Source organism: Anabrus simplex, chromosome 2 (assembly GCF_040414725.1).
Source record: "Anabrus simplex isolate iqAnaSimp1 chromosome 2, ASM4041472v1, whole genome shotgun sequence".
Lineage (NCBI taxonomy): Eukaryota > Metazoa > Arthropoda > Insecta > Orthoptera > Tettigoniidae > Anabrus > Anabrus simplex.
This window is the reverse complement of record NC_090266.1, coordinates 1071616689-1071643256: the sequence shown is the minus strand read 5'-3', so window position 1 is coordinate 1071643256 and position 26568 is coordinate 1071616689. Positions and strand designations below refer to the sequence as shown.

Sequence of the window (26568 nt, the reverse complement as noted above, 5' to 3'; positions counted from 1 at the left end):
TGTACTGTAGTACGTATAATCATGTACCTATGTAACGAGTAGTAATTGGTAGCGTAATATTAATCGCCATCGTCAGGGGCCGGAACTACAAACGATTGTTCATCAAGAATTAGCTGAACATGTCTGTAGATAAATCTCTTACAAGATAGGAGTTTATGTCTACGTTGATATTATACGTAGTATATAGTTAGTAGAATCAGGCACAAAAATGTGGGTCTTCTAGTTTCATGAAAATAAGCATATCCATATTGTTATTGTGATCCGAAGAACAGGTTGTTTTGGTATATAGAGTAAAATTAGATAAAGTTACTCACAGAAGAATTGCAGTTGCTTTCCCGACAGAATGCTGTGGCTCCATAAGTAGTTCAATTCCACCTTCCCAGCGTGCAGGAAAATGTGGGGCTGTCGCTCAACCATTACTCATGAATCACATCGTTATGAGCCTACGATGCGACGATGCTGAATTTACTATTACGTACGCTCATCGTGGCGTGAGTTATTCGGCGACTTTTAAATTATTTCATTTTTACTATCTCTGCAGGCCTCTAATAGATATTATAAATTTGAGGGTTGTCACTTGTAATGGACTGCACACACGCAATAAGACTTGTAAATGAAAAACAAGTTGTGTGCGGGTCATCTCCTTGACCCTGGAAAATTGGATGTTTTGTCACATCCCCGGTTATCTACACTGCTTCTTTTCAGTTGTTCACCGACTGTGTAGTAACTACAGAGTTGGTGCACCAACCAAGTTGAAGGAGGTTGCAAAATCATAAGACAGATACCTGAGCACAGCGTAGACCTTGTACAGAGTTTTATAATGGCAGAGATAGTGGTAACATCAAAACGTAAGGAGGTTGAGTGAAAAGAACCAGCTGTTCGATACTCTTCTTGGCATGCAGCACGCTACTGAGGTGCACCCGTCACCACGTCAATTAAATGATTTCAACACTGAGGCTCTGTTATTAACTCCTTGAGCGGGTTGGGCGTTATATGTACGTTATTGTGGTGCAGTGTTTCTTTTATCCTGAATCATTGTCCGCAAATGCGCGTACTTCCTGTGATCCTCCTGAACAACCCAAACCTTTCCCTGTCATCCAGATTGATTTTGGAAAAGCCACGAAGTGATCCATACCAATTTCCAGAATCTATCGTCTGGCTCCATGGCTAAATGGTCAGCGTGCTGGCATTTGGTCACAGGGGACCTGGGTTCGATTTCCAGCAGGGTCGGGAGTATTAGGCCCTAAGCATAATTGGTTAATTCCTCTGGCATGGGGACTGGGTTTATGTGTCGTCTTCATCATTTCATCCTAATCACGACTCGCAGGTCGCCTACCGGTGTCAAATTAAAAGACCTGCATCTGGCGAGCCGAACTTGTCCTCAGACACTCCCGGCAGTAAATAGAATACGCCATTATATTTCCAGATTCTATCGAATTTAATATAGCATAGTCTCTTGAGTTTCCGATGAATTAGTCATACAAACCCGTCTTTGCTTTCTATTTTGTAATGAAGTCCACAAAAAGGTAAAATATTGGCGTCTGCAGTGGACCGAAAAAACATATCGACGACGATGTCCCGCGACCCTTAATGTTGCGATAGGGCATTGGTTTCTATAGCCGAAAATAACTTGCTGTCTTCTTTACGTACATAAAAATGTCGTTCACGTCCTAAGGGCCGGATCTGTGTACCAAAGGTAGTACAGCACTGGCTTTCTGAGCTGAAGTTAGCAGATTCGATCCTGGCTCAGTCTGGTGGTATTGGAAGGTGCTCAAATACGCCAACCTCGTCGGTAGATTCTCCAGCATTAACTCCTGCGTGACAAAATTCCGGCACCGCGGTATTTTCGAAAGCCATAAAAGTAGTTGTTTGCACGTAAAATTATTATTATTATTATTATTATTATTATTATTATTATTATTATTATTATTATTATTATTATTATTATTATTATTATTATTGCAGCCTAAAGGAGCACGTATCAAAAACCGGAATGGCATCTGACGTACAGGGTGCGGCCGTTTCTTTGGCGTACAATCACAAATACCATACCAGTACAGATTTCTCAGCCATAAAATTGACTTAGAAGGCTTAATTCACACTCGCTAATCGGGGAGTCTCAAATCTCAAACCGTGAAAAGAAGGAACAACAACAGTTAAATTCAAGCATTGAAATTGGTCCCGACTTGAATTCTACGGAACTCCTGTGGGACATGATTGGTTTAAAAGTTCACAGGAGTACTTCTGTACCGTAGGCACTCCAGAAAATTGCTCTGACAGTGCTTGAAAAATCGGAACAGGTACCTTAGTGTGACATAATTAGGCTTTTCAGGAACATGCCACGTTTTTAATGGCCTCTTCCATCTCCTGAAAGGTTGGATTTCTGGGTAGTGCATTGTTCTCATGAAGTAACATATGGTTCGTATCCGCTATCCCTTATCATTCCACCACTCCCTATCCAGCACTGTGTTCCTTTCCAGGTTCGGCTGTCTTCACTGTTGTGGATAAAGTCCATCAATCTGTCTTGGTTGGCCCTCGGCCTCTTTACCCCTTCATTTGCCTTTCCCCTTGGAATTCCTTCATCGCTAAGGTACGGACGTTAAGGATAAGTAATATTTCATTCCTGAGGTCATTGTAACCAAAACCTAAAAAATAACAGTGAATGTTGGGTTCATGACCTCATTTAAAGCAATTTTGTTTTGCATATAAATGCATATTTCGGCCATTTTTATTGGTTTGGTCATATTTTGATGATTTTAGTGACATAAGGTCATATTTTTGTTTAAATTCATTCCTCGTCTTTATCAAGGTATATGTTATCTGCTTAAATTTTCAAACACAAGATTTCAAAATAGGCCTACTGTAGTAGATGTAGGCTATTTTTCCTTCTTTTCCCTAAACAAAAAGTAGGTAGGAGATTTAGAAGATGATTCCGAGAAAGAGATGCTGTACGAACGTACGCCGAGGGATAATTTTTCTTTAAGGAAAACAGAATGAGAAGTGCGCCTCAGTGTTATGACTGAACGAATGTATAAAGTTTAAATTTACCTTCTGTAGCTCTGTCTGTTTGAATGATATAATTTGTTTAATGTTAATAATAATAATATAATACTTGCTACCTATCACTAAACCGGGCGAGTTGGTCGTGTCGTCAGGGGCACGCGGCTGTGAGCTTGCCTCCGGGAGGTAGTGGGTTCGAATCCCACTATCCGCAGCCGTCAAGATGGTTTTCCGTGATTTCCCATTTTCACACCAGGAAAATGCTGGGGCTGTACCTTAAGGCCACGGTCGCTGCCTTCCAACTCCTAGGCCTTTCCTGTGCCATCGTCGCCATAAGACCTATCTGTGTCGGTGAGACGTAAAGCAACTAGAAAAAAACAACCCTATCCCTAAAATGCTCAAGTCATATTTGACCATTTTCAGATCATACTTAGCTAGGTTTTATGGCACATTTACGTGGTTAATTTGTACTTCTTCAGGTCTTAAACTTCCGAACCCAGTTCATCACTCATCTAAACCAGCTTTTCTCTTTTTTATCACCTAACTGTTCAATTTTAATTTCCATATTTCCCCATTTCTCACTTTCTCTTCTTGCTTTCATCATCATATTTCTCAAGAATTCCATTTCTTCCGCCTGTAGCCTATTCTACTGTCTTCTATTTTTGTCGTGACCAGGTTTCTGCTCCGTGTTGTTGTGGATATGTAAAACATCTTATACATAGTTCATTTTGCTTTCATTGGTACTTCATTATCCCATAATAAGTTTCGTACACTGTGATAGAAAACCCCCCATCTTGAATCCATTTGCTAATCTCAGTATCCATTCTTGCATTCTGCATTGTTCACTTCCTTATTAATTGAAAATCTCCACCAATTTCAGATCATTGCCTCCATGCAAGTAGATATTAGATAAATACCATGGAGAAATTTAATCCGAATATGTTCTACAAATACTAGGAAACTCACATCAATGAAATTCTGTGATTTTTTTTTTTTCCCCGCTTCTCCTGTTCTTCTGTAGCATTTACTATCGACGTGTGATTAATTTAAGCTTGTCTGTTTGCAGGGTTCTGGTTGGAGCGCCGAGTGCTCAAACGAGTCAACCAGGAGTGATTCGAGGAGGTGCCGTCTTTCGCTGTAACGTCAGGAAAGACGTTTGTGAGGAGGTGGCTTTCGACACGTCAGGTATGTCTCCTTATTGCCGTGTAATGTCTGACCTGTTGGCAAATGTGGTATTTTTACAGAAAATAATTCTAACCTGACTGGGTAGTATTACAATTGGTAGGTAAAATGTGTCCACATATTCAATACCACACTAATAAAACATGTAACTCTATTTGGTCAAACCTCAGTTACATTGTCATATAATTACTACATGGGACCAATTTCGGCCGCTTGGGCCATCGTCAGCCGTAAAGATTTGAAAAAATTGGCACAACTAAACAAACGGACATCTGCCTAAACATAAGTGCCACAAAGTTTTCTATCAAAGATTGATTTTAATGTATATTCTTTTTAGATATATTTGTCAATCAGTCACTACTAATCTGCATTTAGGTCAGTCGCCCAGGTGGCAGATTCCCTATCTGCTGTTTCCCTAGCCTTTTCTTGAATGATTTCAAAGAATTAGGAAATTTATTGAACATTTAACTTGGTAAGTTATTCCAATCCCTAACTCCCCTCCCTATAAATGAATATTTTCCCCAATTTTTCCTCTTGAATTCCAACTTTATCTTCATATTGTGATCTTTCCTACTTTTAAAGAGACGACTCAAATTTATACGTCTACTAATGTCATTCCACGCCATCTCTCCATTGAAAAAATGAAATGGCGTATGGCTTTCAGTGCCGGGAGTGTCAGAGGACAAGTTCGGCTCACTAGGTGCAGGTCTTTTGATTTGACACCCGTAGGCGACCTGCGTGTCGTGATGAGGATGGAATGATGATGAAGACAACACACACACCCAGCCCCCGTGTCAGCGAAATTAACCAACGATGGTTAAAATTCCCGACCCTGCCGGGAATCGAACCCGGGACCCCTGTGACCAAAGGCTAGCACGCTAACCATTTAGCCATGGAGCCGGACAGCTCGGAACATACCCCTTAGTCGAGCAGCTCGTTTTCTTTCTCCCAAGTCTTCCCAGCCCGAACTTTGCAACATTTTTGTAACGCTACTCGTTTGTCGGGACCCCCCGTGGGTGGGGGACGCAGACGAAATATACACCCACGGTATCCCCTGCCTGTCGTAAGAGGCGACTAAAAGGGGCGACCAAGGGATGATCGAATTAGAACAATGAGGCTACTTGTAATTAGTACCAACAAGCAGGGAACACCATGGGCGCTTTTACATGTGTGTAGTACCACTATGTTAGGTAAACAATAGGTTTGTGACTAGTAGCGACAGTGTGTGCTGCCGGCTGGGTTTTACAGTATCTGTGATTAGTGCCACTGTACGGTATAAGCGACACCATGGTACTGCCTTGCCTATGATTAGAACATATTATGTGAGGAAAACCACGGGATAGTACCGAGTCCCTGTGGTTAGTACACTTATGTGAGGAACACCATAGGTTTGTGTTACATGTGCGTATTACATTACCTGTGAGTAGTACCATAATATGTGGAATACCACGAGTCTACGCTACTTCTGATTAGTACCGCAACATGACAAATACTATGGTTCTACTTTCCTAGCGATAAGTACCATTGTGAGGGACCGATGACCTGGATTTTGGACCCCTTTAGACTACAAGCACCATCGCTTCAGTATTGTGGTTTAGAAGCAGTACCTTGGTCAGTAATACCCTACTGTTTAACGCTAGTTTCTGGGAATGTGGAGCATCGGGTCGGATCCCCTGATTGTTTTAAATTTATATCCATCCATTCGCCCACACGTTTTGAATTCTGGTCAGTGGAGGATTTTGGACTTTTAAATTTTCATTACATTTCGATGTTAGGCCCCTTTAAACAACAAGCATCATCATCATCATCATCATCATCATCGTCATCATCCTGTTTTGTCGGAAATCACCCAGAACAAATAGAGCTGATTTTCCTTGGATTTTTGCAAGTTCTTGAATCAAATAATCTGGTGAGGGTCCCATACACGGAAGCATACTCTATTTGAGGTCTTACCAGAGACTTCTCTGCCCTCTCCTTTACACCCTTACAACAACCCCTAAACACACTCGTAACCATGTGCAGAGATGTGTATCCTTTATTTACAATCCCATTTATGTGATTACCCGAATGAAGGTCTTTCCTTATATTAACACCTAGGTACTTACAGTGATCCCCGTAAGGAACTTACATCCCATCAACGCAGTAATTAAAACTGAGAGGCCTTTTCCTATTTGTGAAACTCACAACCTGACTTTTAACCCCGTTTGTTTGTTTCATGGTCTTATGTTTTTATTTGTGCCAGTTTTTTTAAAAAAACTTTATACGGCTGAAACCGATCAATGTACCAATTACACGTCAATGTAATTTATTTTTTACCAAATATAGTACCATGTTTTATTAGTGTGGTATTGAATAGGTGGACCCATTGTACCTACCAATTGTAGCTACTGTCAATACGGATCACAATGGAATTTTTATCGTACGATATGCAGTATTGCTATTTTTTACTATTTTGTTACTGGCGTCTAACACTATTCCTCTTTTTATTGAGTGATTGCCAACTCCACGAAATTTAGAGGTTAATTTTTGGGTTTGGATTCTCGCCATTTGGAATGAAATAACATCTCTAGAAATAATAAGGACGTTTAGTATTACGTTTCCTCCTTCCTGCCGTCAGTGCAATTTTTCTGTCCTTATGTTGTTGTGGGAGATATTTGAAATGCACGTTTTCGTAAAAAGGCTGACAGTTTATTTTCTGCACTTACCCTCCTGTCACAGTCCAACCATAACTTGTGGCTCTATTACTCGAATTATTCCGTATTTCGAATGATAGTCCAGTTCTCTTTAGAAGCCTTAATTTTTTTCTTTACGTCGCACCGACACGGATAGGTCTTATGGCGACGATGAGGGAGGAAGGGGCTAGGAGTGGGAAGGAAGTGGCCTTAATTAAGGTACAGCCCCAGCATTGGCCTGGTGCGAAAATGGGAAGCCACGGAAAACCATCTTCAGGGCTGCCGACAGTGGGGTTCGAACCCACGATCTCTCGAATACTGGATACTGGCCGCACTTAAGCGACTGTAGCTATCGAGCTCGGTGGAGCCTAAATTCATGTGGTAATTATTAACACAGTTGAGAAGACTGCAGAGATTTGTAAACTCGTCAGGTTTATAGATGGTCTCGTTCAATAGCCGGCGTTTTAGTCCCACTTTATTCAGATGCGCCCAACTATTCACGCTAAATACTAGAATCGTGTGACGAGAAGTGAATTCCTCACTAAATCTACAGAGAAAGCAGAGATAGATCAGTATGTAAGCATGTACCAGCGGTGGTACAGACATTGTCAACGATGATGGATCGATGTAAACAAAGCAAGAGTTCCTTTCCATTGCGTGTGTTTGAAGGGTAAACATGTAAAACTTTCTAGGAACTTCACTACTGCAAATCAAACGCAAAGAAATTAACTACATAACTTATTTGCAATAAGTATGTATCTCACCTGAGAAATATCCCAGCTTCAATATTTTCAAGCAGAAAAATTGAATTTTAAATGCTGATTTTAGTCTTATAAGACTTTTAAATGATATAATTAAATAACGAATGGTGTAGGAGTAGCGTTCTTGCCTCTTGCCCAGAGGCCACGGATTCGATTCCTGGCCAGATCAAGGATATTTTCCTGAATCTGAGGGCTGGTTCGAGGTCCACTCGGCCTACGTAATTACAGTTAAGGAGCTATCTGACGGTGAGATAGCGGTCCCGGTCTAGAAAGCAAAGAATAACGGCTGAGAGGATTTGTCGTGCCGACCACACGACACGTCGTAATCTACAGGCCTTCAGGCCGAGCAGCGGTCGCGTGGTAGGTCATGTAGGTCGGGGCTGTTGTACCATGCGATTGGGGGTTATTGACACCGCCGTTAAGGAAATTGCATTATTATTGATATAACATATACTAATTTTCGTAAAATTATAAATATTTTCTGAGTAAGAAAGTCTTCGATTATGCTACTGACCGTACGGAAAAGATTGTCCTCATTTGCACGAACAACACCGGTGGTCTTCGTTTCTTTCAATGGCCTCGTACGGCTTGCTCACCACTCGCTTTGCCAGGCTTCTATCCATCTCGAGTAGGTCTCCAGTTTGCATGATAGGCATGTGCGATTTGTTCTGGAGGCATGTGTGCCTCCTATATACTAAAATTTTGATTTGTTGACTTACAAAAAGCACTGGAACCATGCTTATCTGTTACGGGCTGAGTAGCTCAGACGGTTGAGGCGCTGGCCTTCTCACCCCAGCTTGGCAGGTTCGATCCTGGCTCAGTCCGGTGGTATGTGAAGGTGCTCAAATACAACCTCGTGTCGGTAGATTTACTGGCACGCAAAAGAACTCCTGCGGGACTAAATTCTGGCACCTCTGCGTCTCCGAAAACCGTAAAAGTAGTTGGTGGGACGTAAAGCAATTATTATTATTATTATTATTATTATTATTATTATTATTATTATTATTATTATTATATACGGAATATCTTGTCCACCAGTAAACGAGAAAAATTGAAGGCTCTGGTCCTAGGAGGGAGTCTGTGTTTGTTTACATAGAACAACGAGACACCTCTTGTGAGGCATTGAGCTCGAGATTTTGTGATAATAGTACACATACCGAAGTCTCTGAGCCGTAAATGTTTAATTCTAGATAAGTAACGGTTGCATTTGATAGTTATAAAAATATTACAAATCAAGAACCATTTCTTCCATAATTTAGTATAATTACTCGTGTGAACTTACGCACGTGCAGCCTTTAGAACCAGGAAGCTGCAGTCCACATACAGTACCTTCATTCGCTTGATAACCTTAAATTTAGAACATCGTAAAGCAAAGCAACAGACCCGAAGACCCATGGCCTACCAAGCGAAAGCATGTGTAATGTACATTAATCATTAAAATGTCCGGCTCCATGGCTAAATGTTTGGAGTCCTAGCCTTTGGTCATAGGGGTCCCGGGTTCGATTCCCAGCAGGGTTGGGAATTTTAACCATTATTGGTTAATTTCGCTGCCACGGGGACTGTGTGTGTGTGTGTGTGTGTGTGTGTGTGTGTGTGTGTGTGTGTGTGTGTGTGTGTGTGTTTGTGTTTGTCTTCATCACCATTTCATCCTCATCACGATGCGCAGGTCGTCTACGGCCGTCAGATCAAAAGACCTGTACCTGGCGAGCAGAACATGTCATCGGACACTCCGGGCACTAAAAGCCGTACGCCAGTTCATTTCATCCTTAAAACTAAGACAAACTACTACTACTTCTACATGCGAAAACATAGTATGTTGATAATAAATTAAAATAACACATTTACAAAGCTGTTTGTTGCTTAGAGCATTATCCCAGTGCTACAAAAACATGATTCAATCCTAAATGAAGAACCAGGGTATTGTAAATTGGTTAAATATAGTGCTGGCTGTAATGAAAATTTTCGACCATTTCTACGCCAATGTTCCTACGTTTGTGCCATTCCTTTCAATACCCAGTAGTTAACATAGACGTCATTTACGTCACAACTGTCAATAATTTCAATTGAATTATTCTCACTGAAAATATTTTCGTTACAAATTATTTTTTTCTTAGACAGTCAGTGACTTGGCTACGCGTTTCGAGGCGTGTATAGCTGTTAGATTGCATACGGGACATACGTAACTGTGGCTAGCACTGAATGCAATTTTCTGTGGTTTGCCATTTTCCTATCAGGCAAATGTTGGGGCCACGGTCGCTTTCTCCCCAGTCCTATCCCATCGACGCCATAAAACCTCTCTTGAGTCGGTGCGGCGTAAAGCAAGTAGCAAGAAAGAGTTTTCCTTGCCATAGAATAAACATCACAGCCCCATTCAAGTCGCTTTCAAATATTCTTCTCCCTAGCTGCTACATTTGTTTACGAATTAAGAGATGTCTATCATTCCTTCATATAGCTTTCTTTGAAATCGAAAGGGATTCTACTCACGAAGCTCTTTAACTTACGCAGATTAATTGAGAAGTTCCGTGCGACATATATTATCTCTTGCCTGCCGTGCAAATTACATGCGTTTAAATATTCATGCGGATCAGTTTCGTAAGTAGGCACCAATGTGTAAACAGGACGTGCGAGTGAATTGAGATGAAAATATTCATCTATAGGGTATATAGTTGCTCAGGAAAAGAATGAGCGTATGAAACTGTATTTTCGTCGCATTTTATATGTTATCAGACTTAATTTCAATACACAGTATAATCTAAAAATATTATTTATTTAATAAATATGGACATGCTTCGTCTCTTGGAGCCATCATCAGCACACAAACACTTCAATAAGATTAATAGCACATAAATAAACACATTTGAAAGGACATCATGCAGGTAGTAATGTCATTATCTTGATGATCAAGACAATTAAAAATAAAACATTGGAGCTCATTGATAAAAAGTTCATAAATATACCAAAAGATGGCTAAATATATAATACACGAAAGATGAGAACTTCACATTTGAGCAGCTGCAGGGTATCCATGCAAAAGTCTAGTTGGGAAGAACGTAAAGTGCGTAGTTGAAAGGAAGATGCATCGAATGCGGTATCTTCTTCTTAATAAATGTAACTTATTCACATGGACATCATATTGATGATGATGATGATGATGATGATGATGATGATGATGATAAAATGGTTTAAGGTATGCATAATCAAATATAATGAAATGAAATGAAACCTACAATCTGTTTTCCAGTCAGTGACCGGGTCAGGGATGGGACGAATGAAGCCTCCAACTTGCGGTGGGGATAGGAATTGTGCCGGCTGCCGAGGCCTGTCGCACTCCTCTGGGGCAATGATTAATGACTGACAGATGAAATGAAATTATAGTGGAGAGTGTTGCTGGAATGAAAGATGACAGGGAAAACCGGAGCACCCGGAGAAAAACCTGTCCCACCTCCGCTTTGTCCAGCACAAATCTCACACGGAGTAACCGGGATTTGAACCACGGTATGCAGTGGTGAGAGGCCGGCGTGCTGCCGCCTAAGCCACGGAGGCTCTAATCAAATATAATAAATGATTACATTCACTTCCCATGTAAGATACAAACACTGTGGATACTTACAACAAACATTATAGATTAAATTGTTCCTGAGAAAAGTGTGCAGTACTATGAGCAGCTTAAACAATACCATGCGGTTATTTATTTTTTGAATGACTGTAGGGGGTCTATATTTGGACAGTTTATTCGTCAGTCTCGAAGCGCTACTTCTTGACAGATCAAGAAGCAGTTTGATGGAAGTTCGGGACTGTGGCAATCAATCCCGTTTAAGCTAAATTAACTGATCTATTTCGCGTTAAAAAAACACTTGACTCTCACGATAGTGGCGAATACTTACATCGGTGATGAACACAAGATCATAATAATCCTCTGAAGTGGAGTGGTGAAATGCACGTTCTAAAGGAAGAATTGCTGCAGTTTCATGTTACCATAGGATATGCCACTAAGATTGACACTAAATAAAATGAGGTTTCATAACAGAGCACGTAGTAGTCCTCAGTCCAGCCTAATGTATCACGGACATTCCTTTCTAGCTGCAGATTACTTGCAACGTAAACACGTTTTGGTCAAAGATATATTCCGTATTTTACGGTTTAACATTAATCAGCCTTTACTTATGGCTTGTGTTTTCGTAAGCTTCTTCAGTATTTGGTATTGTATACATTTGTTCTAAATGCGGCTCCTGGCTGAAATGGTCAGTGTAGTGACTTTCGGTTCAGAGAACCGCGGGTTCGATTCCCAGCCGGGCCGGATATTTCATCCGCGTCCGGTTGATTCCTCTATTTTTTGGAAGCTGGGTGTTTGTGTTCGTCTCAATGCACAATTTCTTTCTCCAGGATGTCAACTGCGGGTTCGCTGAATTCATTCTAGGTGAAAAAAATATTTCATTCCAAATTCTGAAAGTACTTTTTTAACAATCCGGAACTCCTGTTTTTAAATTAACTTAATCTAAAAATATATGTCTGAAAGAAGTATTTCACTCAATGTTGCATACCACCATAATTTTACGTTTCTAGACATTCTATTCCTTCATTGAATATGTAATTAAAAATAAAATTATCAGGGAATTCGGATCGCATTTTTAACGTCTTTTTTTGCCAGTTTTTAATTTTTTTTCAATACTTTTTAGGTATTTTTAGGCAATTTATGTCTTCAGCTTCCGAGCCCTAGTGATCACTGATCAGGCTACCTCCCCATCATTTAAGCCAAAGTAAACAAGGACTGTTCTTCGTAATGTACTGGAGCGGCGAGTCTGGTTATTTCAAACATCTACCCTTCTAGTGGCAAGGAATACTAACAAAAACAAGCAACAGCATCTCACCCTTATTTGCCAGATGGCGGGTGGTAATGACGGAAATGTACACACCTCGCCGCCCCCTCTGACAGTCGCTGCTGGTAATAATGGGATCATCTGTTAATTTACGTGCTGAGATACTGAGCTCTCTCTGAGTAATGTGCATATGTTTGCAAGACGTTTAATATTACACTTACACAGGTAGGGGTTGTCTAATAGGGGTGGTTTACTCAGAAGAACATGGGTTAGTTTCCCCGTCAAGGACTCTGAGAATTAGAAATGAGATTTCCACTTCTGGAGAGGCCGCAGCCCTGTGGTTTATTCATCCAACTCCGAAAATGTCTACCAGAATCATGATCGATGTCGACCTCCGAATTGCAAGATTGCGGGTTCAAACACGGCAGAAGTAGTCGGATATTCAACACGCCATGTCGTACGATGTCAGTATCTAAGTGATCTCTGGTTATACATTCGGTGTTTACCCGACATTAATTAAAACTCAGCTACAGATCGCCCTACAGAGAACCGGTTTACTCTGCCATCTAGTGGAGTATAACGGAACGTCGAAATTGACACGCCGGCAACTTAGATGTCGTATTATAACGCCTGCACATGGTAGCTGAAGACATACGATGATGATGATGATGATGATGATGTTACGGTCGTCAGCTAGTAGACTGGTTTGATACAGCTCACCATGCCACCCTATCATGTGCTAACCTTTTAATTTCTATGCAACTACTACATCCTACATCTACTCGAATCTGTGTGTCAAGATTAATTTCTTGGTCTACCCTTGCCATTCCCACCACCTACACTCCCTACATTAACTCAGCAGGTCCTGGCGGTGTTAAAAGTGTACAGTAATAGACTCAAAAATGTCAATTTTCATTTTTGAACGTAAAATGATCTCCAATCTTTCCTGAAGAATTAGGTGTATCAATTAATGTGCTGAAGTTATATTTGAGGCAATAAAATTAGGTTTAAACCTAACTCTGCACGCTGAACAACATTAGATGCCAGCTACCGGTCAAACGTTCTTTTTGGATTTTCTATAGTCATATTTTTGGAAACTCTGATGTGATAGTTTCTGATAAAAATGTACAAAACATATTTCAAACATGGTAGTCTCTTAGGCACTATATAGATCTGCTTGTGGAAGTAAATTTAATCAGACATCGTGATTAGTTCGTGGAGGCTAGTCTGATGAGTACTGAAAATTTTACAGAAAATATCAGTTTTCAACTAGGATGTAAAATAAGTTTCTCAACTCTTGTAAACAACAGGGCAATAATTTTACTTCAGCAGCTCAAGAAAGGTTTAAATATCATGCATGCAAAGCTTATGGGGTCTGGTTTGAGTATTTTCTCAGAAAAAGGTACGCCAGTTCAGAGAATTTTTAACAATATTTTTAAAATATATTGTTTTTATAATGTTCTTTCTGACACAAAATATTAAACATTGAAGTTTCATATTCTACCCCAAATAATGCTTGAATGTATTCTGAATAAATCAAAAGAACATTCAAGAAAATAACTCTGTTAGTGTCTGATATATGTGACTAAATATCGCAAGTTATATATATTTTTTTATCGTTTTACACTTCCCTTTCCCTTGACGTGTCCTATAATTCTGTCTTTTTCTGGCCAAATTTCGCAAAATCGTTCTCTCTCCAATTAGATTCAATATCTCTTCATTCGTGATTCGATCTGCTCATCTCATCTTCATTATCGATAATAACATAGTCTTTACCTTCCAATCCTCCAAAAGCCTTCATGGCCTTTGCTCAGTTGAATTTTCTTTTTACTGCTACAAGTAAGGTTTCGACGACACTATGCCAGAAAAGGGTAATGACTGGGAAGATAGCGGGAAACCACGAAAAAAATATCTCCAATGCTGCAGATCGTGGGGTTTGAACTCAACGTCTTTCGATTGCAAGCTTACCGTACCTCATAGTAAACTCGCTCGATTGGTGGGAATGATACGTAGCATAGCGTGTCTGCAGATTAAGTGATGTTTCCGAAGTTACACGCAGTGCTAGTATATACGGTCAAGTACTCTGTAGTGCTATTAACGCAACGGGTTTCACACGATGTTCGTTTAGTATCTATTACCTATACAGGGTGTTCCCAAACATGTGGGGAAGTAATCAGGAGATGGTTACTTCACCCCAAAACAGTGCACAATACAGAAAGTCGTTCGGGATTTCTGGTGACGAGTTTGAAGGCCGCTGGAGACGCTGCTATCAACTTGAGCACGTCAAAACAAGTGATGATTTACGTTAGTACTGGAAACGTGTGTATAGTTTTTCATGACATTAGCAGTAAAGATGTCGAAACGGATTGACCCTTACTGGGGAGGGGGAGGCTACATAACAGGCCTTTCCGATACTAAATATAGCTATTATGCAATCCATGGAATGTGCAACGAGCGTGATTTCTTGATATCGAAGAACGGGATCAGTGCTGTATTGAATTGAACAAAGCAAAGGCCGACTGGGCTTAATACCAGAGGGGAAGAAAAGCAGGCAAATCCACGACCAGCCCCACACCACAAGTGGTGAGAAAAGTGAAGGCCCTTGTCTCAGGTGGTAACCCTGCCCCCCCCCCCCCCCCTCCAAAGGACTATGCAAGTACGTCGGGGATGTCTCTTTCAGCAGTTAACACCGTAATCAACAAGGATCTGCAATTAGAAAAGTGGCATAACTGTTGAGTTCTCAAGCTGCTACCTTGTCACATTTCGGAGCGTTTCACTAACTCAAGAAAGCTGGATGAGGACGATCTGGCAGGGGGACAGATGGAAAAATGTGGTGACATTAGACGAAACATATGTGTATCTTAGTGACTGTAACAAACTCCGCTCGATTTACTACCGCCCTAGAGACAAAAAGGACTATCAAACATAGTATAAAGAATGCCAGGAAAGTTTTCCAAGGGGTTTCATGATCATCGCTTGATACTGCTGCAATTACAAGTTAACCATTCGCCGTGTCGCTAATATTGTAAAGGTGTACTCGACATATTATCGGAAAGAGGTTTTAACACCCATTTACAACACAGATAACCCAGCACTGTATGGGAGGGCGAAAAAATCGGGTCTAGGTACATCAAGATAAAGCATCCATTCATACCTCTCATGGACTCGTTTGTTCTTAGAGAGAATGGAGATGGAAACTGGAGTCCGTGCAATTCCTTTTACTGACATTTCGGTGAAAGCACCTGATAGGTCATCCATAGACTTCTTTGCATTTGGAACCATAAAAAGGGGCCTTAGGAAATGGACGTCCCCGCATTATCAATGGGCTCTGGAAAGCCTGTCAGGAGGAGTCGGATAAGATGGACCTAAATTTTGCTGCAATGGAAATTTCGTTGTCGGGCTATACCTTGAAATGTTGGCTTTCCAACTGAGCATGGTCGTTGGTGGAGACATGCTTCTCATAAGGTAATTATCCTTCAAACTTCGTCCGCAGAGATCCCGAACGACCTTCTGTACACCTATGAGCATATACCCTACGGTCAGTCGTTGACGAGCTAAGCTTGTTTTGGAAGAGAGTTCGTATTTAGGATTAAGTTTGGACTCAGGCATGGCGTTATGGACAGAGCAGTTTTTCGCCACCATGTGGAGCAAGTTTGCCATCGAATGCAGTTCGTGCAATGCTTGGATTGTTCAAACGTCTCCGATAATTCATGAGGCGGCGCGTTCATGCATGCATTCGGGCGGATGGTGGACATTTTGAGCACTTCTTGTTGTTGTTATTATTATTATTATTATTATTATTATTATTATTATTATTATTATTATTATTATTATTTTGCAAGTTGCTTTACGTCGCACCGACACAGATAGGTCTTATGGCGACGATGGGGCAGGAAAGGGCTAGGAGTGGGAAGGAAGCGGCCGTGGCCTTAATTAAGGTACAGCCCCAGCATTTGCCTGGTGTGAAAATGGGAAACCACGGAAAACCATTTTCAGGGCTGCCGACAGTGGGATACGAACACTTCTTGTTATTAGAATGCAGTATCCCTACTGGTACACGAACATAGCGACAGATACTCGACGTGGGATGTGCCAGGTAAAGCCATTGCCAATACTTTCCGTACAAAGTTGCAAAGTCTGTAACTCGTAAACGAGCATATGGGGAAGAGAAACGACGAATAAAGTAATACTTAGGAAAAATGATTCTGGTCATTTATTCACCTAATTAAAACGCAGTCTTAGTATGGATGTTCAATGTACTTGTCTTCTGTTCAAAGAGTCACGGGTTCGATTACCGGCCGGGTCGGAGATTTTAACTGTTTTGGTTAATGCCTACGGCTTGGGGACTGGATGTTTGTGTTACTCCTAGCATATTCGTCTTAATATTCACACAACACATCACACTACCAACCACCACAGAGACACGCAATAGTGAATACATCCCTCCACAGATGGTTGGCGTCAGGAAGGACATCCGGCCGTAAAACCGGACCAGATCCAAATGTGCGACACAGTTCGCCCCCGCAACCCCATCCGTGTGGTGGGAAAAGCGGTAGAAGAAGAAGAAGAACTGTTCGAATGGTCAGTGTAGCAATTACCAATACTTCCCGTACCGGTACAAAGTTGTAAAGTCTGAAACTTGTAAAAGAGTATGTAGGGGGGAAAACGACCAATTATTGTAAGTAAATTTAGGAAAAATGATTCTGGCAATTCTTTAATCAGTTAAAGCATAGTCGAATGGTCAGTGTAGCGGTGTTCGGTTTGGAGAGCCACGGGTTCGATTCCCGATCAAGTCAGATAGATGGTGGATTTTAGCCCTGTCTGGTTAATTCCTCGGGGTTGGTGACTGGATAGTGTTCGCCTTAATAACGCACCTCTCCATTTGCACGCCGAACTACAAAATGCAACAGAAACACGCAATACGGAATGCAACTCTCCTCATAGGGTTGGCGTCAACAAGGGCATCTGGCAATAAAATTGGACTTCAATCCACAAGTAGTGCCACCCCAAGTAAAAAAATATAAAATTTTACTTGACTGTTGGTATCGTAATCATAGCCTCGGGACTTTGTTTTGCGTGGAATACGAACTGCAACGACGTAACTTTTAATTTAAAACATTCTTCATAAATTGGCCGAGTTCCGAACCGCGACTGTCTTGTTGAGAATTCAGTGGTTATGCCACTCGACTTTCACACCTCTGGTCCCAGTTAAAAGGCCAGGAATGAAAGAAAAATACTCGTTATGCTGATTATGCTGGTGAACCGGAGTTCATTTGTTCATTTGTGACACAACTACTTCAGCTGGAGATAATAGGAGCAGCGTCTCCGAGAAAGAATATCTATACTGATCTCAGAAACTTACTCGGGTCAGTACAATATTCAAATCAAACAGACACAACAGTTTACATAACATTTTCAAAAATGACACCGTCCGTTTCGATACATTTACCCACGCGTATGAACCGCGCGCGCCGCTCTACATTTCTGTAAAAGTTCTACGGCCATAGAGTAAATAAGAGGAAAAAGGGATTGACAAAGTTAAAATTGAAAATTTGTTCAGAATCGTTATGACAAATTCAGTGAGACCTGACGCATGTATTTTTAGGAGTTTACTATCCTGTTTTATGTGCTTCGAAGTGCTGTGGACCATTGAGTTATTAAAAAACTGAATATTCTCTCCAAGCTTATTGTGTAAACGACCAGAACAAAATGAGTTTCCCATTCCTTGCTTCTGACTCGCACCGCGGCAGTGTGGCCTGATGGTTCTACCATCTGGTTAAGTCCAGTATAGACTGTAAAAAAATACCGCGGCCAAGTTTGTGGTGGAAAGCTAATACTAATGCAAACCAGAGATTCATATGATAGACTGCGGAGAAGGAATGTTCTTACACACACAAGAATGAGAGGGTGGTGATATCCGCAGCATTTCATTTTAACCTCTCATGTAGGGAAAGTCGCTTAGATCAAACGACCTTTATTTAGCAAGACGTTTACATACACTGTTGGGGAAAGTATTCTTCCACTCTAGATGAAGTGATTTATTTAATAATAGCTGTTGTATAGGCTTATTTGACGGGTTAGCTTTCGTAATTGCAGAAATAAGACGGCTAGCAGACACGAATGGCAGCGGAAGAGAGAACGCACACCACAACTAACAACAGTTAGTCAATCATTGCAACGTTTTTTAAAAACCAAGTGTTAGGGTCTTGGGTTCTTTTCAGTCATATTTTTTCCTTCCGGCTTGGTGATACTGGTGTTTTCAACCCTTCCCCTCGACCCTCTTCTAGGATTCCTTTTTTCCCCAATTCTTCCAGCCATCGTTCCTTTATATTTTTATTTTCATTTTGATAGTCATCTTCGTCATATTCAACTTATAAATGCTTATAAATAGAGCCCTGCACGGCGGATATCCGCGCAGTTAGTGTCTTCGCGGATACAAACTGTATGGCAGTGCGGATATTTTTTCTGGCAATTTCTAAATAATGACGTTTATTGATTTTCACTTCAGGTATACTCTTGTTTTTGCTTGTGATTAGGCGTCCCTGGACATTGGTATGGGAGAACAGTGATATATAAAGAGCCTTGAGACCATAAAGCCGTAAATATGACCTAAGCCTAACTGGCTCCTGCCCGCAGTTAATGGAAGGAAGGAAGGAAGGAAGGAAGGAAGGAAGGAAGGAAGGAAGGAAGGAAGGAAGGAAGGAAGGAAGGAAGGAAGGTCAATACGTCGGTAGTAGTCGTAGGTTAATGAGGGATTTTGTCCTGCGACTGTAGGGGTTCTGGTGCCTGGTGTCAGGCCTACTGTATTATCTTAACAGATCTATCAGTTTCAATACCTTGGGTGTAATATACTGTAGTTTAATATTTAAATTATCCGTGGATAACCATTCGCGGATACGGATATTATTTTGTATATCCGCGCAGGGCTCTACTTATAAAACAATCTCGACAGTAACTGCTACCATCTACATTTTCCTATCAACACTATTATCGCCGCCGCCGCCGCCGCCACCACCACCACCACCACCACCACCACCAGTGCCAGATAGCTCGTTAGCCTGACGACTGAACACTGTCCACGTCAGCGATGCTCGCTGTTCATGGACTTGGTGGAAAAAATTTAATTCGTATTTTTTTCCATTATTATAGTTCGTGCGGTAAACTGTATTAGATGTAGGCCTAGATGATTGAAAATACAACTTTCTGTAAGTGTTGTTATGTGTACCTCTTCAGATAGAAACAATATTCCCGGAGACATTCCAAGGTTTGTTAAAAATAGCAATAACCGCGAACGTCTTGGTTATTATTCCCCGTTCGGTAAAAAAGCATGCAAAGTAAAAGTTCCGAAAGTATAGTTTACCCGACTTTTATTACCTACAGTGTCCGCTTCCGTAGCGTAACGGTTAGCGTCGTTAGCTATAGGCTATATACAGCATATTTTATTAAAAAACCATAGCGCAATTAGCTGCCTCCTCGGAGGCCCCGGTAAGATTCTAGGTACTACCAGAAATTTAAGAAAGGCAGGAGGGATGGTATGTGGATAAAATGGTACATGCAGCTCACCTCCATTGAGGGGGTGCCTGGAAAGAGCTGCACCACCTCGAGATGAAGACGCGAGTTTACTATTATTATTATCTACAGTTTTGACACAACTAATATTAATGAAGAAATTTGCCATTTCCTATTTTGGCACCCTTAGTACTGCTACGCCACTGTAAACTAATCAAATAATATACTGTATAGGCTACCGTACGTTCCGGCTATCCTTGAATTTGAATACGGACTTTTGATAAAATCTGTGAAGCCGTTCTCCCGTGATGAATGAACAGTTTTTAAAAATTGGTCCTATGGTACTGTATATTCCTCGCATTTAAAACTTTATCAGGCTTCATTTTAATTATTATGAAAATATAATTGACATCCCGTGCAGATACATATTTAAAACAATTGTGGCTTTACGTCGCACTGACACAGATAGGTCTTTGGCGACGATGGGACTGGAAACGGCTAGGAGTGGGAAGGAAGCGACCGTGGCGTTAATTAAGGTACAGCCCTAGCAAATGCCGGGTATGAAAAAGGGAAACCACGGAAAACAATCTTCAGGGGCTACCGACACTGGGGTAATAATAATTTCACGTTGCTATTTCTAGCAGAGTGCAGCCCTTGTAAGGCAGACCCTCCGATGAGGACGGGCGGCATCTGCCATGTGTAGGTAACTGCCTATTATTGTGGTGGGGGGTAGTGTTGAGTGGTGTGTGAGTTGCAGGGATGTTGGGGACAGCACAAACACTCAGCTCCCGGGCCATTGGAATTAAACAATGAAGATTAAAATCCCTGACCCGGCCGGGAATTGAACCCGGGACCCTCTGAACCGAAGGCCAGTACGCTGACCATTCAGACAACGAGTTGGACGACACTGGGGTTCGAACACACTCTCTTCCGAATGCAAGCTCACAGCTGCGCGCCCCCAACCGCACGGCCAACTCTCTCGGTCCATGCAGATAACCCTTTGGATACCCTCAATGAACATGATACAGGGTGTATAAAAATTGAATGCCGCTACTAAAACTTCTAGGGATGATAAAATAAACGAAAATAGATTTTTTTTTCAATTAAATGACCATAAGGCAGAAATCAGTAGTTGAAGTACATTTTGAGGTGGTTGAGAATAAAACTATTAAGTGTCAATTTAATTTTTTTATCTTGTACAAAAATTGCTCAAACCCCTCCCGCTTCAATATACGTTCGCATTCGGGAGATGATGAATTAAAGTCCCACCGTTAGCTGTCCTGAGGATGGTTTTGCGTGTTTTCCCATTTTTACATCAGGCAAATGCCGGGCCTGTACCTTAATTAAGGCCACGGCTACTTCCTCCCTAATCCTAGCCCTTTACCAACCTTGCGTCGCCGAAAACCCTCAATGTGTTAGTGCGACATTAAACAACTAGCACCGGGCAAGTCGGCCGCGTGGTTAGGGGCGCGCAGCTTTGAGCTTGCGTTCGGGAGATAGCGGGTTCGAACCCCACTGTCGGCAGCCTTGAAGATGGTTTTCCGTGGTTTCCCCATTTTCACAGCACGCAAATGCTGGGACTGTACCTTAAGGCCACGGCCGCTTCCTTCCCATTCCTAGGCCTTTCCTATCCCATCGTCGCCATAAGACCTATCTGTGTCGGTGCGACGTAAAGCAAATCGAAAAACCTAGCAAAAAAAAAAAATCAGTATACACTCTGCAACGACTTGCTATTTACCTGTTGTATACTTTCAAAGTTCCCAGGCATGTGCCGTAGAGTACGCAGCTGTAAACACCTGAGAGACGAACTCGTCCTCTGATACGTTTGTAGTCTCAATGCACTATTTCACTCTGTTTTTCTTTTATGTTGTACCGACACAGGCAGTTCTTACGGCGATGATGGATTAAGAGTGGGAAGGAAACGGCCGTGGCCTTAAGGTATTGCCCCAGTATGTACCTAGTGTGAAAATGTTAAACCACGGAAATCTCTCCCTTTGTTCTAAACGAACGAGAACTTACTGTGTGTTATTACAGCATCAAAATTGCATTATGACTTCATGGCATACTACTTAACAGAATTTGTTAAATTGATGCTCTTGCAAAATAAGAGTAATAATTTCTACCCTTGGAGTACAGTCTGATTTTGTCAGTCGTAATTCGTTTCGGACCCCACAGTTACTTACCAAAAAGCTTTTAGGTATCTTCAATCATCCCAGTACCTTGTTTCTATAGGTTCTATTGTTCCTTGAAAGTATACCTGCGAGGAACTTCAGCAATACCATGCGATCATTCTGTTTTTTAACGACCGTGCAATGTAGTCAGCGTTTCTCCTTTAGGATCATAGTGTGAAATGTATAAAATGACACTTGAGTGTAAATGTAGTAAGCAGTTAGCCTTATGTTGAAGACTTGGTCTTAATGGTAGACTGACCGAGCTCGATAGCTGCAGTCGCTTAAGTGCGGTCAGTATCCAGTATTCGGGAGATAATAGGTTCGAACCCCACTGTCCGCAGCCCTGAAGATGGTTTTCCGTGGTTTCCCATTTTCACACCAGGCAAATGCTGGGGATGTACCTTAATTAAGGCCACGGCCGCTTCCTTCCCACTCCTAGCCCTTCCCTGTCCCATCGTCGCCATAAGACCTATCTGTGTCGGCGCGACGTAAAACAGCTAGCAAAAAAAATGGTAGACTGTGCTGAAAGCTTCAAAAGAGGTGCAGTTAGTATGATATGAAAGGCCATTTATAAGATAACGTGATGTCAGTATACAGATTTCACCCAGAGAACCAGTCGTGATGTAAACATGAGCACGTGCTCGGAGATAGGTCTGCACGTTTATTGGTTAGTGCTTCCGGGGGACACCTACGCGGAGACATGAAAATAGTTCGTTAGCTACATCACGGCGAATGTGAGCATACATGCAAAATGTCCGAAATATAATTCCTCAAATCATTTAAGTCAGAAAAATATACAAAAAACGATCTATATTCATTGTTATTCAATATAAACAAGCATTTCAAATTGGAGAGCGCCAGGGACTCATGCTCTCGTGCTTGACCCGCCATTTTGTTAAGCTGTGAGCACGGAAGCAAGTAGATACAGTGAGTGAGTGTAACATTACTTGTTCTTTTGCAATATGGATCACCGAGTTGAGTTCGTTAAGCATCGCAAAGGGAAGCCTTTGAAAAGTGGTGAGAAGACAATTAGTATTGAATGTGTTTCAGAAATGTTTTCAAAAATATCCCACTTTAGCATCATCATCATCATCATCTGTTTACCCTCCAGGTTCGGTTTTTCCCTCGGACTTAGCGAGGGATCCCACCTCTACCGCCTCAAGGACAGTGTCCTGGAGCTTCAGACTCTTGGTCGGGGGATACAACTGGGGAGTATGACCAGTACCTCGCCCAGGCGGCCTCACCTGCTATGCTGAACAGGGGCCTTGTGGAGGGATGGGAAGATTGGAAGGGAGAGGCAAGGAAGAGGGAAGGAAGCGGCCGTGGCCTTAAGTTAGGTACCATCCCGGCATTCGCCTGGAGGAGAAGTGGGAAACCACGGAAAACCACTTCCAGGATGGCTGAGGTGGGAATCGAACCCACCTCTACTCAGTTGACCTCCCGAGGCTGAGTGGACCCCGTTCCAGCCCTCGTACCACTTTTCAAATTTCGTGGCAGAGCCGGGAATCGAACCCGGACCTCCGGGGGTGGCAGCTAATCACGCTAACCACTACACCACAGAGGCGGCTCCCACTTTAGCTTTAAAGGATATTGTGAAGTTGACATCCGAGTTCACTGGTGTTTCAGAGTGGAGCATTAATTCCGCGCGCAGCGAACGACTGCACCAAGGATTGGTAAAAACACCTGAGAAATCGAAGAAGCGCCAGAAACCTGTGTTAGAGATTCAGTGCGATGAATTTGTTAGAAGTGCTGTGCGGCGTAAAGTACATCAGTTCTTCGAGAGAAACGAGCAGCCAACAGTGGAAAAAATAATGGATTTTGTGAATGATGATCCCGAACTACCAAATTTTAAAAGAACAACATTTTACAAGCTTCTTCGGGAAATAGGTTTCGAATTTGTTAAAAGAAATAGGAAAACCCTTGTTTTTGATCGCGAAGACATACTGCTTTGGCAGAGGTATTATTTGAGGAAAATTCGTGCATTTAGGCAAGCTGGGCGAAAGGCGAGAGAGGAATCCGACTTGGAAGGAGTTCGTCCTTTATCAGATTCTGATTAGGTAAAGTACTGCACTTTTTTATTGTTTTAATATTGCCTTGTCTATGCTGTATGTTCTTCTCTAGAATTTTATTTTATTGAAGTATTAAATTGTGAAGTTTAACTTCTATGCGCTGTTTTGATTGATTGATTGATTGATTGATTGATTGATTGATTGATTGATTGATTGATTGATTGATTGATTGATTGCGTATTTACGTTTCGGCCATAAACTCAAATCTACCTTTCTTTTCTGATATGTTAAATATCCAGATGTCATTTGCCATTCGATTTTTGTTTATTTATCGCGTACAGTGAGTATAATTTGTCTCATCAGCATCACAATTGCGTGTCAATCAGTAGTATCCGGCAAGTCTATGTAGAACTAACTCTGATGTAATCGCCGCAACCAGGCGAAGTAACGACAGTTCAAAGAGAGCCCACGTGGTTCTTGCCATGTGCTTGGAAGAAGCCCAGTGATCCTCCAATCAGCGTTCAGATCGCGGATGGATACGTACGGATACACAATGTTCTTTGTTTACATCAGGTTCGGTTCTCTCGGTGACGGAAGAATAGAGGAAAAGACCTAAGAGGATTGAATAGAAGGTAGAAAATACGAAACCGAAACAGGTGGATGATTCCGAGTACTTGGATTGTGTTCTCCCAAAATGGTGGTATACTGAAGCCAGGTATCGTCTATCAAGAGCGAAATGCCTTTGGAGCTAGTTTGCTCCCCGCTCTCGAGGAACGAGAGCAGCTTAGCGAGCAAGTAGGGGAAGAAATAGGGGAAGTGCATGACGTAGTATGTACTGAAGGCCAGTGGCGCAAGTACAATACGACCACGGTATGCAACCCGCCTGACTGCTGCTCTCTTGTCACGTGACAAACACCCGTCCCGAGCGGAGCAAGTAACACCGGCTCCCTAGAGCAACTACGTGATGACGCCTGTACTAAACGGACTGCGAACTCATTGCATTAGCTTTGCTGCACCCTGATGCAGTGTGTTTGTGCGACGTTAAACCACTAGAAAAAAAATCAGTACACGCTCAGTAACGACGTGCATTACTTGTTGTACACTTTCAAAGTTCCTAGGCATGTGCCAAAGAGTACGCAGCTGTAAACACCCAATTCCTGGCTTATCCATTATGTCTTGCTTTTCATTACCAATGCTTACTTTAGTGGTTTTATACTAATTTTGCCCCAGCTTCCAACATTCCCTCGGCTTTCTTTACTATTACGAAACTTTCACTAAATCGGCGTGTTTTCAGACCGACGTTATTGTAGGGGAGTGGAAGCTGGGTGTAATCAGGATATCTTATACATAAATTGGAACTAACCGATATGAAAGCAGAGAGATTGCTGCTACACACAGGGGGAAACAATGGCAGGGGATCATTTTCAGTTAGAAGATGAAAGGTAAGCTAGGAATGAACTCTATGAATGAATCTGTTCGTTTGAACTGGCTCGGTGGAGAGGTTATGTGTGGGGAATGGATGAGTTAGGTTACATTTGGTGGAGCTGAATTGCTCAGACGGTCGACTGCTGGCCTTCTCATCCCAAGTTGCCTATTTCGATCCCGGTTCAGTCCGGTAGTATTTGAAAGTGTTGAGTTACGCCAGCTTCGTGTCTGTAGATTTCAACCAAGTGTGCCGGAAATTGATCGCACAACCTTGTTCAAGAAATCCTGCACCTAACAAACTGTACCAGTCAGTTATTCCCTTCTGGGCAGTGACTGGAATTTTCATAGCTACGTACATAATCTAAATAGTCCTGCTCCTTGACTGAATGGTCAGCGTACTGGCCTTCCTTTCAGAGGGCCCCGGGTTCGATTCTCGGGTGGATCAAGTATTTTAACTACGTGTGGTTAATCCTCTGTTTCTCTCTCGGGGATTGGGTGTTTGTATTCGTCTTAATACACTACTCACCATCTACACACCAAACTACAAGCTACCACAGAAACTTGCAGTAGTAACATCCCTCGAGAGAGTGTTGGTGTCAAGAAGGGCAGCCGGCCGTAAACATTCAGAAATCCGCATTAAGTGCCGATCCGAATAAATTAGGAAGAAGCACATAATCTGGGGTCTGTAAAGCACAAGACAAACCGAGCAGGTTCGAGAAAGCTGTGTTTTCTGTAGAGTATGAAGTAATTGATGACAGACACAGAAATACTGGCCAACTTGGCAGCTCTCTGCTTGCATACGACAGACAGTTCTCTCGGAGTGTTACCTCATAGTTGTGTACTTAAAGATTTGAATAAAAGTTATATTTAGCCATCTCATTTATCTGGAACAAACGAACTGATGAGTTCCGTAGTTTCCGTTCATACACTGCGAAGAATCCACTGGAATTCACACGTACTTAGAACCTGACGTGGTCTCAAGTTGAGATATTTAAGCACGTTCCTCTTTCTCAGAAGCATCG

General features: G+C 41.9%; 1 protein-coding gene across 2 annotated transcripts in view; it reads left to right on the top strand.

Moving 5' to 3' along the window:
* Positions 1-26568, top strand: part of if (inflated) — a 691187-nt gene that overhangs the window by 271668 nt on the left and 392951 nt on the right. For both annotated transcript variants that reach the window (XM_067142033.2, XM_067142032.2), the window contains exon 2: positions 4067-4185. In XM_067142033.2, coding sequence (XP_066998134.2) covers positions 4067-4185 — 119 coding nt within the window. The remainder of the gene's footprint in view (positions 1-4066; positions 4186-26568) is intronic.